General features: G+C 63.5%; 1 protein-coding gene and 1 long non-coding RNA gene across 2 annotated transcripts in view; both read left to right on the forward strand.

Moving 5' to 3' along the window:
* CELSR2 (cadherin EGF LAG seven-pass G-type receptor 2) overlaps nt 1-16,012 on the forward strand; it is a gene marked incomplete at its 3' end in the record, with an annotated part of 38,560 nt that extends 22,548 nt beyond the window's left edge. The window contains 15 exon segments of the mRNA XM_061442833.1: nt 1,511-1,605; nt 4,434-4,643; nt 5,630-5,813; nt 6,411-6,554; nt 7,342-7,606; nt 8,497-8,664; nt 10,727-10,853; nt 11,300-11,500; nt 12,238-12,412; nt 13,006-13,118; nt 13,218-13,294; nt 14,176-14,301; nt 15,690-15,813; nt 15,891-15,932; nt 15,934-16,012. Of these exon segments, the coding sequence (XP_061298817.1) occupies nt 1,511-1,605; nt 4,434-4,643; nt 5,630-5,813; nt 6,411-6,554; nt 7,342-7,606; nt 8,497-8,664; nt 10,727-10,853; nt 11,300-11,500; nt 12,238-12,412; nt 13,006-13,118; nt 13,218-13,294; nt 14,176-14,301; nt 15,690-15,813; nt 15,891-15,932; nt 15,934-16,012 (2,130 nt within the window).
* Nucleotides 8,786-9,541, forward strand: LOC133263176 (uncharacterized). Its single transcript, XR_009741449.1, has 3 exons — nt 8,786-8,930; nt 9,101-9,164; nt 9,477-9,541. It is a non-coding gene; the product is annotated as an uncharacterized LOC133263176 (long non-coding RNA).
* Nucleotides 16,013-16,591: the final 579 nt, after the last annotated feature.

Genomic DNA, 16,591 nt, shown 5'->3' on the forward strand with positions numbered 1-16,591 from the left:
GGGGTGGGATGGGGTGGGGCTGGGTTGAGATGGGATGGGGTGGGGTGGGATGGGATGGACTGGGATGGGATGGGGATGAGAAGGGGGTGACATGGTGGTGGCAATGATGGTATGGGATGGGATGGGATGGGGTGGAATGGGATGGGATGGGGTGGGGTGGGGTGGGGTTGGGTTGAGATGGGATGGGGTGGGGTGGGGATGAGAAGGGGCTGACGTGGTGGCAATGATGGGATGGGATGAGATGGGGTGGGGTGGGGTGGGGTTGGGTTGAGATGGGATGGGGTGGGGTGGGATGGGATGGGGGTGAGAAGAGGGTGACTTGGTGGTGGCGGTGATGGGATGGGATATGATGGGATGGGATGAGATGGGGCGGGATGGGATGGGATGGCTTGAGGTGGGATGGGATGGATTGGGATGGGATGGGGATGTGAAGGGGGTGACGTGGTGGCAGTGATGGGTGGGATGGGGTAGGGTAGGACGGGTTGGGATGGGGTTGGGTTGGGTTGAGATGGGATGGAATGGGGTGGGACGTGTTGGGATGGGATGGGGTGGACTGGGATGGGATGGGATGGGGATGTGAAGGGGGTGACAATGATGGTGGGATGTGGCAATGATGGGTGGGATGGGGTGGGCTGGGATGGGCTGGGGTGGGGTGGGACAGGTTGGTATGGGGTTGGGTTGGGATGGGATGGGATGGGATGGGATGGGATGTGTTGGGGTGGGATGGGGTGGGATGGGATGGGTTGGGATGGGAGTGAGAAGGGGGTGACATGGTGGCAGAGATGATGGGTGGTGTGGGATGGGGTGGGGTGGGATGGATTGGGATGGGGTGGGTTGGGATGGGATGGGGTGGGGTGGGGTGGGATGGATTGGGATGGGATGGGGTGGGATGGGGTGGGGGTGAGAAGGGGGTGACATGGTGGAGGCAATGATGGGATGGGATGGGGGAGGTGACAACCACCATGGCACCACTGGGACTGGGGCTGGGAGAAGACATGTTGGTGGCAGTGATGTAATAGGATGGGGTGGGATGGGATGGGAGAGGGGTGGGGATGGGATGGGAGAGGGGTGGGGGTGGGATGGGATGGATTGGGTTGGGATGGGATGGGGGAGGTGACAACCACCTGGGATTGGGGATGGGGGGTGACATTGTGGTGGCACCATTGGGACATGGTGAGGCAATGGTGGCACTGCTGGGACAGAGCTGAGGGTGACAGTGAGGTGGCATTGCTGGGATGGGGTATGGGGGGGGCGGCCACCATGGTGGCACCACTGTGATGGGGAAGGGTGGGACACGGTGGTGGCATCACTGGGATACGATGCAGGGAGGTGAGCCCATGGTGGCATCAGTAGGGATGGGGCTGAGATGGGAGTGATGCTGTGGTGGAGATGGGGCTGACGTGGTGGTGGCGGAGCTGGGATGGGGCACATGGGGGACACCACGGTGGCGGCGCTGGTGGGATGGGGCTGTGCTGGGTGGCCGGGGCGGTGACAGGCTGGGGCCACGCAGGGACGGCGCTGCGGCACTGCGACGAGCACAGGGGGTGGCTGCCCCCCAACCTCTTCAACTGCAGCTCCCTCGCCTTCGCCCCCCTGCGCGCATGGGTGAGTGCCAGGGCTGGGGACATGGGGGGGGGGGAACGGGACAGCGGTGACGGTGACACCAGAGGGGACAGTGAGCCTGGGAGGGCACAGCAGTGATGGTGTCACCAGGAGGGGACAGCAGTGGCCGTGTCACAGCGAGGGTTGCTGTTGTCCCCAGTGCCATGTCCCACAGACACACATGGTGCTGATGTCCCATACGGGCACGCAGTGCACCCTGTGTCACTGTGTGGTCACCAGTTCCATGTCCCTGGTTCCATGTCCCCACTGTCACCGGTTCCATGTCCCCACTGTCACCGGTTCCATGTCCTGCTGTCACTGGTTCCATGTCCCCGCAGTCACCGGTTCCATGTCCCCAGTTCCATGTCCCCTGTTCCATGTCCCCACTGTCACTGGTTCCATGTCTCCACAGTCCCCGGTTCCATGTCCCTTTGGTCCCCAGTTCCATGTCCCTACTGTCCCCAGTTCCATGTGCCCAGTTCCATGTCCCCAAAGTCACTGGTTCCATGTCCCCACTGTCCCCAGTTCCATGTCCCCCGTTCCATGTCCCTGTGGTCCCCAGTTCAATGTCCCTGCTGTCACCAGTTCCATGTCCCCAGCTCCATGTCCCTGGTGTCCCCAGTTCCATGTCCCCAGTTCCATGTCCCCAGTTCCATGTCCCCACAGTCACCAGTTCCATGTCCCCACGGTCACTGGTTCCATGTCCCCAGTTCCATGTCCTTGTGGTCCCCAGTTCCATGTCCCCACTGTCACCAGTTCCATGTCCCCGCAGTCACCGGTTCCATGTCCCCACTGTCACCAATTCCATGTCCCTGCTGTCACTGGTTCCGTGTCCCCAGTGTCACCAGTTCCATGTCCCCGCGGTCACCGGTTCCATGTCCCCAGTTCCATGTCCCTGTGGTCCCTGGTTCCATGTCCCCAGTTCCATGTCCCCAGTTCCATGTCCCCAGTTCCATGTCCCCACTGTCCCCAGTTCCATGTCCCCAGTTCCATGTCCCCAGTTCCATGTCCCCACTGTCCCCAGTTCCATGTCCCCAGTTCCATGTCCCCGGTTCCATGTCCCCAGTTCCATGTCCCTGTGGTCACTGGTTCCATGTCCCCAGTTCCATGTCCCTGTGGTCACTGGTTCCATGTCCCCAGTTCCATGTCCTTGTGGTCCCCAGTTCCATGTCCCCGGTTCCATGTCCCCAGTTCCATGTCCCCAGTTCCATGTCCCTGTGGTCCCCAGTTCCATGTCCCCAGTTCCATGTCCCCAGTTCCATGTCCCCGGTTCCATGTCCCCACTGTCCCCAGTTCCATGTCCCCAGTTCCATGTCCTTGTGGTCCCCAGTTCCATGTCCCCAGTTCCATGTCCCCAGTTCCATGTCCCCAGTTCCATGTCCTTGTGGTCACTGGTTCCATGTCCCCAGTTCCATGTCCCCGGTTCCATGTCCCCACTGTCCCCAGTTCCATGTCCCCGGTTCCATGTCCCCAGTTCCATGTCCCCAGTTCCATGTCCTTGTGGTCCCCAGTTCCATGTCCCCAGTTCCATGTCCTCGTGGTCCCCAGTTCCATGTCCCCAGTTCCATGTCCTTGTGGTCCCCAATTCCATGTCCCCGGTTCCATGTCCCCAGTTCCATGTCCCCAGTTCCATGTCCCCGGTTCCATGTCCCCAGTTCCATGTCCCCGGTTCCATGTCCTTGTGGTCCCCAGTTCCATGTCCCCAGTTCCATGTTCTTGTGGTCACTGGTTCCATGTCCCCAGTTCCATGTCCCTGTGGTCACTGGTTCCATGTCCCCGGTTCCATGTCCCTGTGGTCACTGGTTCCATGTCCCCAGTTCCATGTTCTTGTGGTCACCAGTTCCATGTCCCCAGTTCCATGTCCCCAGTTCCATGTCACCAGTTCCATGTCACCAGTTCCATGTCCCCGGTTCCATGTCCCCGGTTCCATGTCCCCAGTTCCATGTCCCCGGTTCCATGTCCCCAGTTCCATGTCCCCGGTTCCATGTTCCCAGTTCCATGTCCCCAGTTCCATGTCCCCAGTTCCATGTCCCCGGTTCCATGTCCCCGGTTCCATGTCCCTGTGGTCACTGGTTCCATGTCCCCAGTTCCATGTCCCTGTGGTCACTGGTTCCATGTCCCCAGTTCCATGTCCCTGTGGTCACTGGTTCCATGTCCCCGGTTCCATGTCCCTGTGGTCACTGGTTCCATGTCCCCAGTTCCATGTCCTTGTGGTCCCCAGTTCCATGTCCCCAGTTCCATGTTCTTGTGGTCACTGGTTCCATGTCCCCGGTTCCATGTCCCTGTGGTCACTGGTTCCATGTCCCCGGTTCCATGTCCCTGTGGTCACTGGTTCCATGTCCCCAGTTCCATGTTCTTGTGGTCACCAGTTCCATGTCCCCAGTTCCATGTCCCCGGTTCCATGTCCCCGGTTCCATGTCCCTGTGGTCACTGGTTCCATGTCCCCAGTTCCATGTTCTTGTGGTCACCAGTTCCATGTCCCCAGTTCCATGTCCCCGGTTCCATGTCCCCGGTTCCATGTCCCTGTGGTCACTGGTTCCATGTCCCCAGTTCCATGTTCTTGTGGTCACCAGTTCCATGTCCCCAGTTCCATGTCCCCGGTTCCATGTCCCTGTGGTCACTGGTTCCATGTCCCCAGTTCCATGTTCTTGTGGTCACCAGTTCCATGTCCCCAGTTCCATGTCCCCGGTTCCATGTCCCCGGTTCCATGTCCCTGTGGTCACTGGTTCCATGTCCCCAGTTCCATGTTCTTGTGGTCACCAGTTCCATGTCCCCGGTTCCATGTCCCCGGTTCCATGTCCCTGTTGTCACCGGTTCCGTGTCCCCCCCAGGCTCAGCGCTTGGCCCTGAACGGCTCCCGCCTGGACCCGGCGCAGTCCCGGCGCGTTGCGCGGCAGCTGCACGAGGCCACGCGCGGCTCCGGGCTCGGCTTCCCCAGCGACCTGCGCCTGGTCTACGGCCTGGCCACGCGGCTGCTGCGCCACGAGAGCGCCCAGCGCGGCTTCCGCCTGGCGGCCACGCAGGACGTGCACTTCACCGAGGTACCGCGGGAGGAGGGGGTCACCTGCGATGGGAGAATGGGGTGGACACCAGGGTGATGGGCACCAGGGTGATGGGCACCTGCAATGGGAGAGGGGATGGACACCAGGGTGATGGGCACCTGCAGTGGGAATGGGAATGGGGCAGCAGGATGGATGCCAGGGAGATGGACACATCAGTGGGAGGATGGGATGGACACCAGGGTGATGAACACATCAGTGGGAGAATGGGATGGGCACCAGGGTGATGGGCACCTGCAATGGGAGAATGGGATGGACATGAGGGTGATGAACACATCAGTGGGAGAATGGGATGGACACCAAGGTGATGGGCACCTGCAATGGGAGTGGGAATGGGGCAGGAGGATGAATGCCAGGGTGATGGACACATCAGTGGGAGAATGGGATGGACACCAGGGTGATGGACACATCAGTGAGAGGATGGGATGGACACCAGGGTGATGGACACATCAGTGGGAGGATGGGATGGACACCAGGGTGATGGGCACCAGGGTGATGGGCACCTGCAATGGGAGAATGGGATGGACACCAGGGTGATGGGCACCTGCAATGGGACTGGGAATGGGTCAGGAGGATGGATGCCAGGGTGATGGACACATCAGTGGGAGGATGGGATGGACGAGGGTGATGGGCACCTGCAGTGGGAGAGGGGGATGGACACCAGGGTGATGGGCACCTGCAATGGGAGAGGGAGTGCTGGTGAAGAAGACCCAGTGGTGAATGATGGGAATCTTCACGGAGGATGGGGATGTTTGTGGAGGAGGCCGAAGCAATGGGAAGGGGTTGGGGCAGGATGGACACCGGGGTGATGGGCACCTTCACTGGGAGAGGGGCTGGAGCGGGGCGATGGCTGCTGGGGCGATGGGCACCTGTTGGGGGGGGGTTCTGGGGCACAGCACGGGGAGGGGGTGATGGTACCCACACGGGCAAGGGACGCCCGGGTGACGGTGCCGGTGTCGGGGGCGCAGAACCTGCTGCGGGTGGGCAGCGCGCTGCTGGACAGCAGCACCAAGCGGCACTGGGAGCTGATCCAGCAGACGGAGGGCGGCACGGCCTGGCTGCTCAAGCACTTCGAGGACTACGCCAGCGCCCTGGCGCAGAACATGCCCCAGACCTACCTGAGCCCCTTCACCATCGTCACCCCCAACATCGGTCAGCGCCAGGGGTGCCCGGGGGGGACGCGGGCACGGTGGTGCTCAGGGGACGTGGATGCGCGCAGGGAGGCGCGTGCTGGGGACAGGGATGGGTGCGCAGGGGATGGGTATGCCTGGGAATGTGTGTGCTCAGGGGGTGTGGTGTATATGGGTCCGTGGGTACCAGTGCCAGTGGTGCCGGTGCCAGAGATGCTGGTGTCAGTGGGTACCGGTGCCAGCAGTGCGGTGCCAGTGGGTACTGGTGTCAGTGGGTACCAGTGCCATTGGCACCAGTGTCAGTGGGCACCAGTGACAGTGGTGCCAGTGACAGTGGATGCCAGTGTCAGTGGGTACCGGTGTAAGTGGGTACTGGTGCCGGTGGTGCCACTGTCAGTGGGAACTGGTGTGTGTGGGTACCGGTGCCAGCAGTGCTGGTATCAGTGGGTACTGGTGTCAGTGGGTACCGGTGCCAGCAGTGCTGGTATCAGTGGGTACCGGTGTCAGTGGATACTGGTATCAGTGGGTACTGGTATCAGTGGGTACTGGTGTCAGCGGGTACCGGTGCCAGCAGTGCTGGTATCAGTGGGTACCGGTGCCATTGGTGCCGGTGCCGCAGTGGTGTCCGTGGTGCGGTTGGACAAAGGCAGCTCCGCGGGCGCTCGGCTGCCGCGCTACGAGGCGCTGCGGGGGGAGAAGCCACCGGACCTGGAGACCAGCGTCATCCTGCCCGAGAGCGTGTTCCGGGCCCCCCGCGGCCGGCGTGAGTCCTGGGGGGCACAGCCAGGGGTTGGGGTCAGTGCTGTGCCTATGGGGCTGGCAGGGCTGGGGTCAGCACTATACCCATGGGGCTGGGGTCACTGCTGTACCTATGGGGCTGGCAGGGCTGGGGTCACTGCTGTACCTATGGGGCTGGCAGGGCTGGGGTCACTGCTGTACCTATGGGGCTGGCAGGGCTGGGGTCAGCGCTATACCCATGGAGCTGGGGTCACCGCTGTGCCTATGAGGCTGGGGTCACCACTGTGCCTATGGGGCTGGGGTCACCGCTGTGCCTATGGGGCTGGGGTCACCGCTGTGCCTATGAGGCTGGGGTCACCACTGTGCCTATGGGGCTGGCAGGGCTGGGGTCACTGCTGTACCCATGGGGCTGGCAGGGCTGGGGTCACCACTGTGCCTATGGGGCTGGGGTCACCACTGTGCCTATGAGGCTGGGGTCACCACTGTGCCTATGGGGCTGGCAGGGCTGGGGTCACCGCTGTGCCTATGGGGCTGGGGTCACCGCTGTACCTATGAGGCTGGGGTCACCACTGTGCCTATGGGGCTGGCAGGGCTGGGGTCACCACTGTGCCTATGAGGCTGGCAGGGCTTGGGTCAGCGCCGTACCCATGGGGCTGGCAGGGCTGGGGTCACCACTGTGCCTATGGGGCTGGGGTCACCACTGTGCCTATGGGGCTGGCAGGGCTGGGGTCACCGCTGTACCCATGGGGCTGGGGTCACCACTGTACCCATGGGGCTGGCAGGGCTCACCCATCCCCTCCCTCACACCCCAGAGCCCTCGGCTGGGCAGGAGCGGGCACCGCAGGGCACGGGCGGGCGGCAGCAGCAGCAGCAGCAGCAGGAGGGGGATGAAGAGGATGAGGATGGAGACGATGATGACGAGGATGAGGAGGGTGAGGAGGAAAAGGCTCCCCTGGTGACCCGGCGCAAGCGGCACCCGGCCCCGGGCGAGGGTCAGGCCATCGCCAGCGTCATCATCTACCGCACACTGGCGGGGCTGCTGCCCGAGCAGTACGACACCGACAAGCGCAGCCTCAGGTGGGTGCCTTGGCCTGGGGGGGGAACCGGTGTGGGGCTGGGATGATGGGGACAGGAGGGGTCCCCAGGGTAACCGCCGGGAATGGGGTGTCAGGGTGTGAGGGTGTTGGGGTGTCAGGAACGGGGTGTTGGGGGTGTCAGGTTGTTGAGGTGTCAGGGTGTTGGAGGGTAAGGGTGTCAGGGTAGCTGGGTTTTGGGGTGTCAGGGTATCATGGTGTCAGGAATGGGGTGTTGGCATGTCGGGGTGTTGGAGGGTAAGGGTGTCAGGGTAGCTGGGTTTTGGGGTGTCAGGGTATCATGGTGTCAGGAATGGGGTGTTGGCATGTCGGGGTGTTGGAGGGTAAGGGTGTCAGGGTATCTGGGTTTTGGGGTGTCAGGATATTGGGGTGTCATGGTATCATGGTGTCAGGAATGGGGTGTTGGCATGTTGGGGTGTTGGAGGGTAAGGGTGTCGGGGTATCGGTGTCAGGAATGGGGTGTTGAGGTGTTGAGGTGTCCGGTTGTTGAGGTGTCAGGGTGTTGGAGGGTAAGGGTGTCAGGGTATCGGGGTTTTGGGGTGTCAGGGTATCAGTGTCAGGAATGGGGTGTTGAGGTGTCACGGTGTTGGAGGGTAAGGGTGTCAGGGTATCTGGGTTTTGGGGTGTCAGAGTATCGGTGTCAGGAATGGGGTGTTGAGGTGTTGAGGTGTCAGGTTGTTGAGGTGTCAGGGTGTTGGAGGGTAAGGGTGTCATGGTATCTGGGATTTGGGGTATTAGGGTATCATGGAGTCAGGAACGGGGTGTTGGGGTGTCAGGTTGTTAGGGTGTCAGTGTATGTGGATTTTGGGGTGTCAGGAATGGGGTGTTGGGGTGTCCGGGTGCACCCCCTGACGGCCGTCGCTCACCCCGCAGGGTGCCGAAGCGCCCGGTGATCAACACGCCGGTGGTGAGCATCAGCGTGCACGCGGGGGGCGCGCGGGCGCCGCGGGCGCTGGAGGAGCCCATCACCCTGCAGTTCCGGCTGCTCGAGACCCAGGAGCGCTCCAAACCCATCTGCGTGTTCTGGAACCATTCCCTGCTGTGAGCCGGGGACAGGGACACTGGGGGGCGGGGGGGGGGGGGGGGGGTTGTCCCCCATGCAGCGGCTGTGGGTGCCGGTGGGTGTCCCCAGTGGGTGCCCAGTGATGGGCGCTGATGGGTGTCCTCCATGGGTGGTGATGGATGGTGTTGGTGGGTGACCCTAATGGGTGTCTATGGTTGGTGGCCCCAGGCGGTGGTTGAGGGTGGCTCCGGGGGGTCCCTGGGTTGATGTCCCCAGTGGGGTGGATGTTGTCCCCATAGTGTGGGTGTCCGCAGTGGGTGTCCCCATTGTGTGGGTGTCCCATAATGCAGGTGTCCCCAGTGGGTGTCCCCATAGTGTGGGTGTCCCCGTTGGGCTGGTGTCCTCATTGTACTGGTGTGCCCATAGTGTGGGTGTCCCCAGTGGGTGTCCCCATAGTGTGGGTGTCCCTGGCAGGTGTCCCCATTGTGCAGGTGTCCCTGTTGTGCTGGTGTCCCCATAGTGTGGGTGTCCCCATTGTGTGTCCCCATTGTGTGGGTGTCCCCGTTGTGCTGGTGTCCCCATAGTGTGGGTGTCCCCAGTGGGTTTCCCCATAGTGTGGGTGTCCCATAGTGCAGGTGTCCCCATTGTGCAAGTGTCCCATAGTGCTGGTGTTCCTGGTGGGTTTCCCCATTGTGAGGGTGTCACCGTAGTGTGGGTGTCCTCAGTGGGTGTCCCATAGTGTGGGTGTCCCCAGCGGGGTGTCCCGTTTGTGTGGGTGTCCCCATTATGCGGGTGTCCCCAGTGGGGTCTCCCCATTGTGAGTGTGTCCCCATAGTGCAGGTGTCCCCAGTGGGGTGTCCCCATAGTGTGGGTGTCCCCGGTGGGTGTCCCATTGTTGGGGTGTCCCTGTTGTGCTGGTGTCACCGTAGTGTGGGTGTCCCCAGTGGGTGTCCCATAGTGTGGGTGTCCCCAGCGGGGTGTCCCCTTTGTGTGGGTGTCCCCATTATGCGGGTGTCCCCAGTGGGGGTCCCATAGTGTGGGTGTCCCCAGCGGGGTGTCCCCTTTGTGTGGGTGTCCCCATTATGCGGGTGTCCCCAGTGGGGTCTCCGCATTGTGAGTGTGTCCCCATAGTGCAGGTGTCCCCAGTGGGGTGTCCCCATAGTGTGGGTGTCCCCGGTGGGTGTCCCATTGTTGGGGTGTCCCTGTTGGGTGTCCCGTTGTTGGGGTGTCCCCGTTGGGTGTCCCATTATTGGGGTGTCCCCGTTGGATGTCCCGTTGTTGGGGTGTCCCTGTTGGGTGTCCCATTGTTGGGGTGTCCCTGTTGGGTGTCCCGTTGTTGGGGTGTCCCCGTTGCGTGTCCCGTTGTTAGGGTGTCCCCGTTGGGTGTCCCATTGTTGGGGTGTCCCTGTTGGGTGTCCCGTTGTTGGGGTGTCCCTGTTGGGTGTCCCATTGTTAGGGTGTCCCCGTTGGGTGTCCCGTTGTTGGGGTGTCCCCGTTGGGTGTCCCGTTGTTGGGGTGTCCCCGTTGGGTGTCCCATTGTTAGGGTGTCCCCGTTGGGTGTCCCGTTGTTGGGGTGTCCCCGTTGGGTGTCCCGTTGTTAGGGTGTCCCCGTTGGGTGTCCCATTGTTGGGGTGTCCCTGTTGGGTGTCCCATTGTTAGGGTGTCCCCCTTGGGTGTCCCGTTGTTGGGGTGTCCCCGTTGGGTGTCCCGTTGTTGGGGTGTCCCCGTTGGGTGTCCCATTGTTAGGGTGTCCCCGTTGGGTGTCCCATTGTTGGGGTGTCCCTGTTGGGTGTCCCATTGTTGGGGTGTCCCTGTTGGGTGTCCCATTGTTGGGGTGTCCCCGTTGGGTGTCCCGTTGTTGGGGTGTCCCCGTTGGGTGTCCCGTTGTTGGGGTGTCCCTGTTGGGTGTCCCGTTGTTGGGGTGTCCCTGTTGGGTGTCCCATTGTTGGGGTGTCCCTGTTGGGTGTCCCGTTGTTGGGGTGTCCCCGTTGGGTGTCCCGTTGTTGGGGTGTCCCTGTTGGGTGTCCCGTTGTTGGGGTGTCCCTGTTGGGTGTCCCGTTGTTGGGGTGTCCCGCTGTGTGTGTGACGGTGCTGGCGCAGGGCGGGTGCCGCGGGCGGTTGGTCGGCGCGGGGCTGTGAGGTCGTGTTCCGCAACCGGAGCCACGTGAGCTGCCAGTGCCATCACCTGACCAGCTTCGCCGTGCTCATGGACATCTCCCGCCGCGAGGTGCCGCACCGGGACACGTGGAGGGGGGGGCACGGGGTGGGGAGGTGTGAAGCCAAAGGGCGGGGCTTGCGCTGAGGGGGCGGAGCAATGGGAAGTGCTCGGTAGAAGGGGAGGGTCCATGGGGGGGTGTTCTGAAGGGGCGGGGCTTGGCTGAACAGGGTGGGCGGGGCGTGAATGGGAGGAGCTTTTTAAGGGGGCGTGACTTAAAGGGTCGGGCGTGGTTCTCAGTGGGCGGGGCTACGTGAAGTGGGCGGAGCTCCCACGGCAGCGCAATCGGGGTCATGGGAGGCGGGGGGGGGGGCCGTGCGTAGTTAACCTCAGGGCCAAGCCTCCCCATTGGGTGGTGTCATTGTGGGCGGAGCTTCGCCGTGTCTCCTTATAAGGAGAAGGGGGCGTGGCCTCAGCCTCGCACCCCGCGCCCGACGCGTGCTCTATGGGTGCCGCAGAACGGGGAGATCCTGCCGCTGTCGGCGCTGACCTACGGCTCGCTGGCCGTGGGGCTGGCGGGGCTGCTGCTGGCGGTGCTGGCGCTGGGCGGGCCGCGGGCGCCGCGCTCCAACCGGCACAGCATCCGCCGGCACGCGGCCGCCGCGCTGCTGCTGGCCCAGCTCGTCTTCCTGCTCGGCATCAACCAGGCCGACAGCCCGGTGCGGGGCATGGGGAGGCTATCGGGGGGGGGGGGACGGACACACACTTTTGGGGTGCGGCCTCTTTAAAGGGGGCGGGGCTTCCTAGGGGATGGGGGGGCTCAAAGGGGAGGGGCTTCTTAAAAGGGGGTGGGACTTCTCAAAGGGGGTGTGGCTTTAATAGCGGGTGCTTCTAAAGGGCCTCTTAAATGGGGGGGGTTTCAAAGGGATGGGGGGGTTCAAAGGGGAGGGGCTTCTTAAAAGGGGGTGGGACTTCTCAAAGGGGTGTGGTTTTAATAGTGGGTGCTTCTAAAGGGCCTCTTAAAAGGGGGGGGGCTCTTAAATGGGGGGGGGCTCTTAAATGGGTGGGGGGGTCTGAAAGGGGAGGGGCCTCTTAAAGGGGGTGTGGCTTTAATAGTGGGTGCATCTCCTAAAGGGTCTCTTACAAGCGGGGGGGGGGGTAAAAGGGATGGGGGGGGTCTCAAAGGGGAGGGGCTTCTTAAAGGGGGTGGGACCTCTCAAAGGGGGTGTGGCTTTAATAGTGGGTGCTTCTCCTAAAGGGGGTGCAGCTTCTCATAGGGGTTATGGCCTCTCATAGGACTGGGGCTTCTTAAAGGGGTTGGGAAGTTTCTTCTCTGGCCCAGGACCTATAAAAGGCTATGGGGCATCTTAAAGGGGGTGTGGGTCCCAATCGGTTGGGGTGCTGGTGTGCGCAGGGCTAACGCATAGGGCTTGGTCTCCATGCATCCTCCCCGCAGCTGGCGTGCACGGTGGTCGCCATCCTGCTGCAGTTCCTGTACCTGAGCGCCGTGGGGTGGGCGCTGCTCGAGGGGCTGCACCTCTACCGGCGCCGCAGCGAGCCCCGGCACGTCGACCGCGGGCCCATGCGCTTCTACCACGTGCTGGGCTGGGGGCTGCCCGCCTTCATCACCGGTCAGGATACGGCCCCGGGGGCTCTTAACCCCACCCCTTGCTCCTAGCCCCGCCCCTAGGCTGCTGGCCACGCCCCCTGTCCCTAACCCCATCCTCACCCCCCTGCCTATTATGGTATGGCCCCGCCCCTTAGATCGTAGCCCCGCCCTCAAATAGGTGACCACGCCCCGACAACCCTGTCTCCACCCTCATTAGCATAACTCCTCCCCCAACGTGGCAAACCCGCCCCCCCCCAGATTTAAACCCCTTGCCCAGCTCATAGCACCGCCCCACCCTTAGCTCCGCCCCCTTGCTCCCTGGCCACGCCCCCTTTCCCTAACCCCATCCCCTCTAGAAAGCCACACAGCCCTGCCCATTATGGTATAACCCCGCCCCCACGATCTTAGCCACGCCCCCAAACACATGGCCATGCCCCCACAACCCCATGTCCGATTTAGCTCCGCCCTCATTAGCATAAGCCCGCCCCTCCCCAAGGTTTAAATTCCTTGCCCAGGTCATAGCACCACCCCACCCCTAGCTCCGCCCCCTTGCTCCCTGGCCCCGCCCCCCCCCCCCGGCTGGCCCCGCCCCTGAGCCGTGCCGCTGCCCCCCAGGGCTGGCCGTGGGGCTGGACCCCCAGGGCTACGGGAACCCCGACTTCTGCTGGCTCTCCATCCACGACAGCCTGGTCTGGAGCCTGGCCGGGCCCATCGCCTGCGCCGTGGCCGTGAGTGGGGGCTGAGGGCAGCCGGGGGGGCCCAGCGCACCCATGGGTGCTCCCACCTCGGCGCTGCTCACCCGGCTGCCCCCCCCCCCCCCCCCCCAGGTCAGCATCTTCTTCCTCGTGTTGGCAGCCAGGGCCACTTGTGCCACCCCACAGGGCTTTGAGAAGAAGGGCACCGCGTGAGTGAGCTGGGCACCCATGGGTGGGGGGGCACCGGGTGGGGGGATACCCATGGCAGGGGGACGACACAACATTGGGTGCCGGCGCAACCAGGGGTGGCAGGGAGGTGATGGGTGCCCCTGGCTGGTAGGGGGGTACAGGGCAGGGTGTTGGGTACAGGCAGGGTGCTGGGTGCAGGCAGGGTGCTGGGTATAGGGTGCTGGGTGCAGGCAGGGTGCTGGGTGCAGGCAGGGTGCTGGGTGTAGGGTGCTGGGTGCAGACAGGGTGCTGGGTGCAGGCAGGGTGCTGGGTATAGGGTGCTGGGCGCAGGCAGGGTGCTGGGTGCTGTGTGTCACAGGCAGGGTGTTGGGAACCGGCAGGGTGTTGGGAGCAGGTAGGGTGCTGGGTGCAGGCAGGGTGCTGGGTATAGGGTGCTGGGTGCAGGCAGGGTGCTGGGTGCAGGCAGGGTGCTGGGTGTAGGGTGCTGGGTGCAGACAGGGTGCTGGGTGCAGGCAGGGTGCTGGGTATAGGGTGCTGGGCACAGGCAGGGTGCTGGGTGCAGGCAGGGTGCTTGGTGCAGTGTGTCACAGACAGGGTGTTGGGAGCAGGCAGGTTGCTGGATGCAGGAAGGGCACAGGTAGGGTGCTGGGTGCAGTGTGTCACAGGCAGGGTGCTGGGTGCAGGCAGGGTGCTGGGTGCCGTGTGTCACAGGCAGGGTGCTGGGTGCAGGCAGGGTGCTGGGTGCAGGCAGGGTGCTGGGTGCCGTGTGTCACAGGCAGGGTGCTGGGTGCAGGCAGGGTGCTGGGTGCAGGCAGGGTGCTGGGTGCCGTGTGTCACAGGCAGGGTGCTGGGTGCAGGCAGGGTGCTGGGTGCCGTGCATCACGGGCAGCGCTGTCCCCAGCTCCGCGCTCCGCACGGCCGTGGTGCTGCTGGCCCTGCCCAGCCTCGCCTGGCTCCTGGCGCTGCTCTCGGTGAACAGCGATGCGCTGCTCTTCCATTACCTGTTCGCCATCAACAACTGCCTCCAGGTGACACCGCACCCCCAGAGCCCCCGGCCGCTCCCATACCCCCGTGTGCCCCCATAGCCCCCCATCACTCCTGTGTCCCCGATACCCCTGGGTCCCCCATGCCCCTGTAGTCCCTGGGCCCCCATGTAACTCCTGGGCCCCTCATCCTGCCTGGACCTCGATGTACCCCATGATCCCCCCTTACCACTTGGGCCCCTCATCACCCCATAGCCTCTGTGCCCCCCCATACCCCCTGTGCTCCATTACTCTCCCGTACCCCATAGCACCCCCATACCCCATGGCCCCCCCATGCCTTCTGTGCTCCATTATTCCCCTATACCCCATAGCACCCCCATACCCCATGGCCCCTCCATGCCCTCTGTGCCCCATTACTCCCCTATGCCCCATAGCACTCCCATACCCCATGCCCCCCCCCATGCCCTCTGTGCTCCATTATTCCCCTATACCCCATAGCACTCTCATACCCCATGGGCCCCCCCATGCCCTCTGTGCTCCATTATTCCCCTATACCCCATAGCACTCCCATACCCCATGCCCCCCCCCATGCCCTCTGTGCTCCATTATTCCCCCTATACCCCATAGCACTCCCATACCCCATGCCCCCCCCCATGCCCTCTGTGCTCCATTATTCCCCCTATACCCCATAGCACTCCCATACCCCATGGCCCCTCCATGCCCTCTGTGCCCCATTACTCCCCTATGCCCCACAGCACTCACATACCCCATGCCCCCCCCCATGCCCTCTGTGCTCCATTACTCCCCTATGCCCCATAGCACTCACATACCCCATGCCCCCCCCATGCCCTCTGTGCCCCATTACTCCCCTATGCCCCATAGCACTCCCATACCCCATGGGCCCCCCCATGCCCTCTGTGCTCCATTACTCCCCTATACCCCATAGCACTCCCATACCCCATGGGCCCCCCCATGCCCTCTGTGCTCCATTATTCCCCTATACCCCATAGCACTCTCATACCCCATGGGCCCCCCCATGCCCTCTGTGCTCCATTACTCCCCTATACCCCATAGCACTCTCATACCCCATGGGCCCCCCCATGCCCTCTGTGCTCCATTATTCCCCTATACCCCATAGCACTCTCATACCTCATGGCCCCCCCATGCCCTTGTGGCCCCCATAACCCTTGTGCCCACCCCATACCCTGCGCATAGCCCCCCTACACCCCCTGTTCCACACCATAGATTCCCATTCCCCCTGTGCCCCTCATTCCCCCTACAGCCCCTCCACATAGCCCTATACCCCCCATAAACCCTGTGCCCCCCCCACGGATCCCTCACCCCATTTCAGGTGCCAATGTGGGCGCACAATGGGTACGGGGGGGTGCTCCCCCCCCCCCCCCATGCCCATGCCCCCCCATCCCCACCCCAGGGGCCCCCTCGTGTTCCTATTCTGCGTGGTGCTGAGCAAGGAGGTGCGGAGGAGCCTGCGCCTGAGCTGCTCCCGCCGGCGCAGCCCCGACCCGGCGCTGGCCACCAAATCCACCCTCACCGCGGTGGGTGCCGGGGGAAGGGGGGGGTCCCCAGGGTGCAGCCCCCAGGCCTGGCGCTGATGGCCCCGTCCCCATGGCAGGCCTATGGCGGGGACAGCACCTACGTGGCCGGGCGGCTCTACCCCGGTGCCCGGCGGCGGCTCCAGCGGGTCCCTGCACAGCACCGCGAAGAGCCAGCACAGCTACATCCCTTCGTGTGCCGGTACCGGGGAGGGGGCACGGCACGGTGCTGGGGTGATGGGGAAATGGGGTGGCGATGGCACGGTGATGGGGTGATGGGGTGGCAATGGCATGGTGTTGGGGTGATGGGGAAATGGGGTGGCGATGGCACGGTGATGGGGTGATGGGGAAATGGGGTGGCGATGGCACGGTGATGGGGTGATGGGGAAATGGGGTGGCGATGGCACGGTGTTGGGGTGATGGGGAAATGGGGTGGCGATGGCACGGTGATGGGGTGATGGGGAAATGGGGTGGCGATGGCACGGTGATGGGGTGATGGGGAAATGGGGTGGCGATGGCACGGTGATGGGGTGATGGGGTGGCGATGGCACGGTGATGGGGTGATGGGGAAATGGGGTGGCGATGGCACGGTGATGGGGTGATGGGGAAATGGGGTGGCGATGGCATGGTGATGGGGTGATGGGGTGGCAATGGCATGGTGTTGGGGTGATGGGGAAATGGGGTGGCGATGGCACGGTGATGGGGTGATGGGGTGGCAATGGCACGGTGATGGGGTGATGGGGTGGCAATGGCATGGTGTTGGGGTGATGGGGAAATGGGG

Source organism: Pezoporus flaviventris, unplaced genomic scaffold (assembly GCF_033815535.1).
Source record: "Pezoporus flaviventris isolate CSIRO_AGI_PZ_B2104156 unplaced genomic scaffold, CSIRO_AGI_Pfla_v1 ptg000253l, whole genome shotgun sequence".
NCBI classification, from domain to species: domain Eukaryota; kingdom Metazoa; phylum Chordata; class Aves; order Psittaciformes; family Psittacidae; genus Pezoporus; species Pezoporus flaviventris.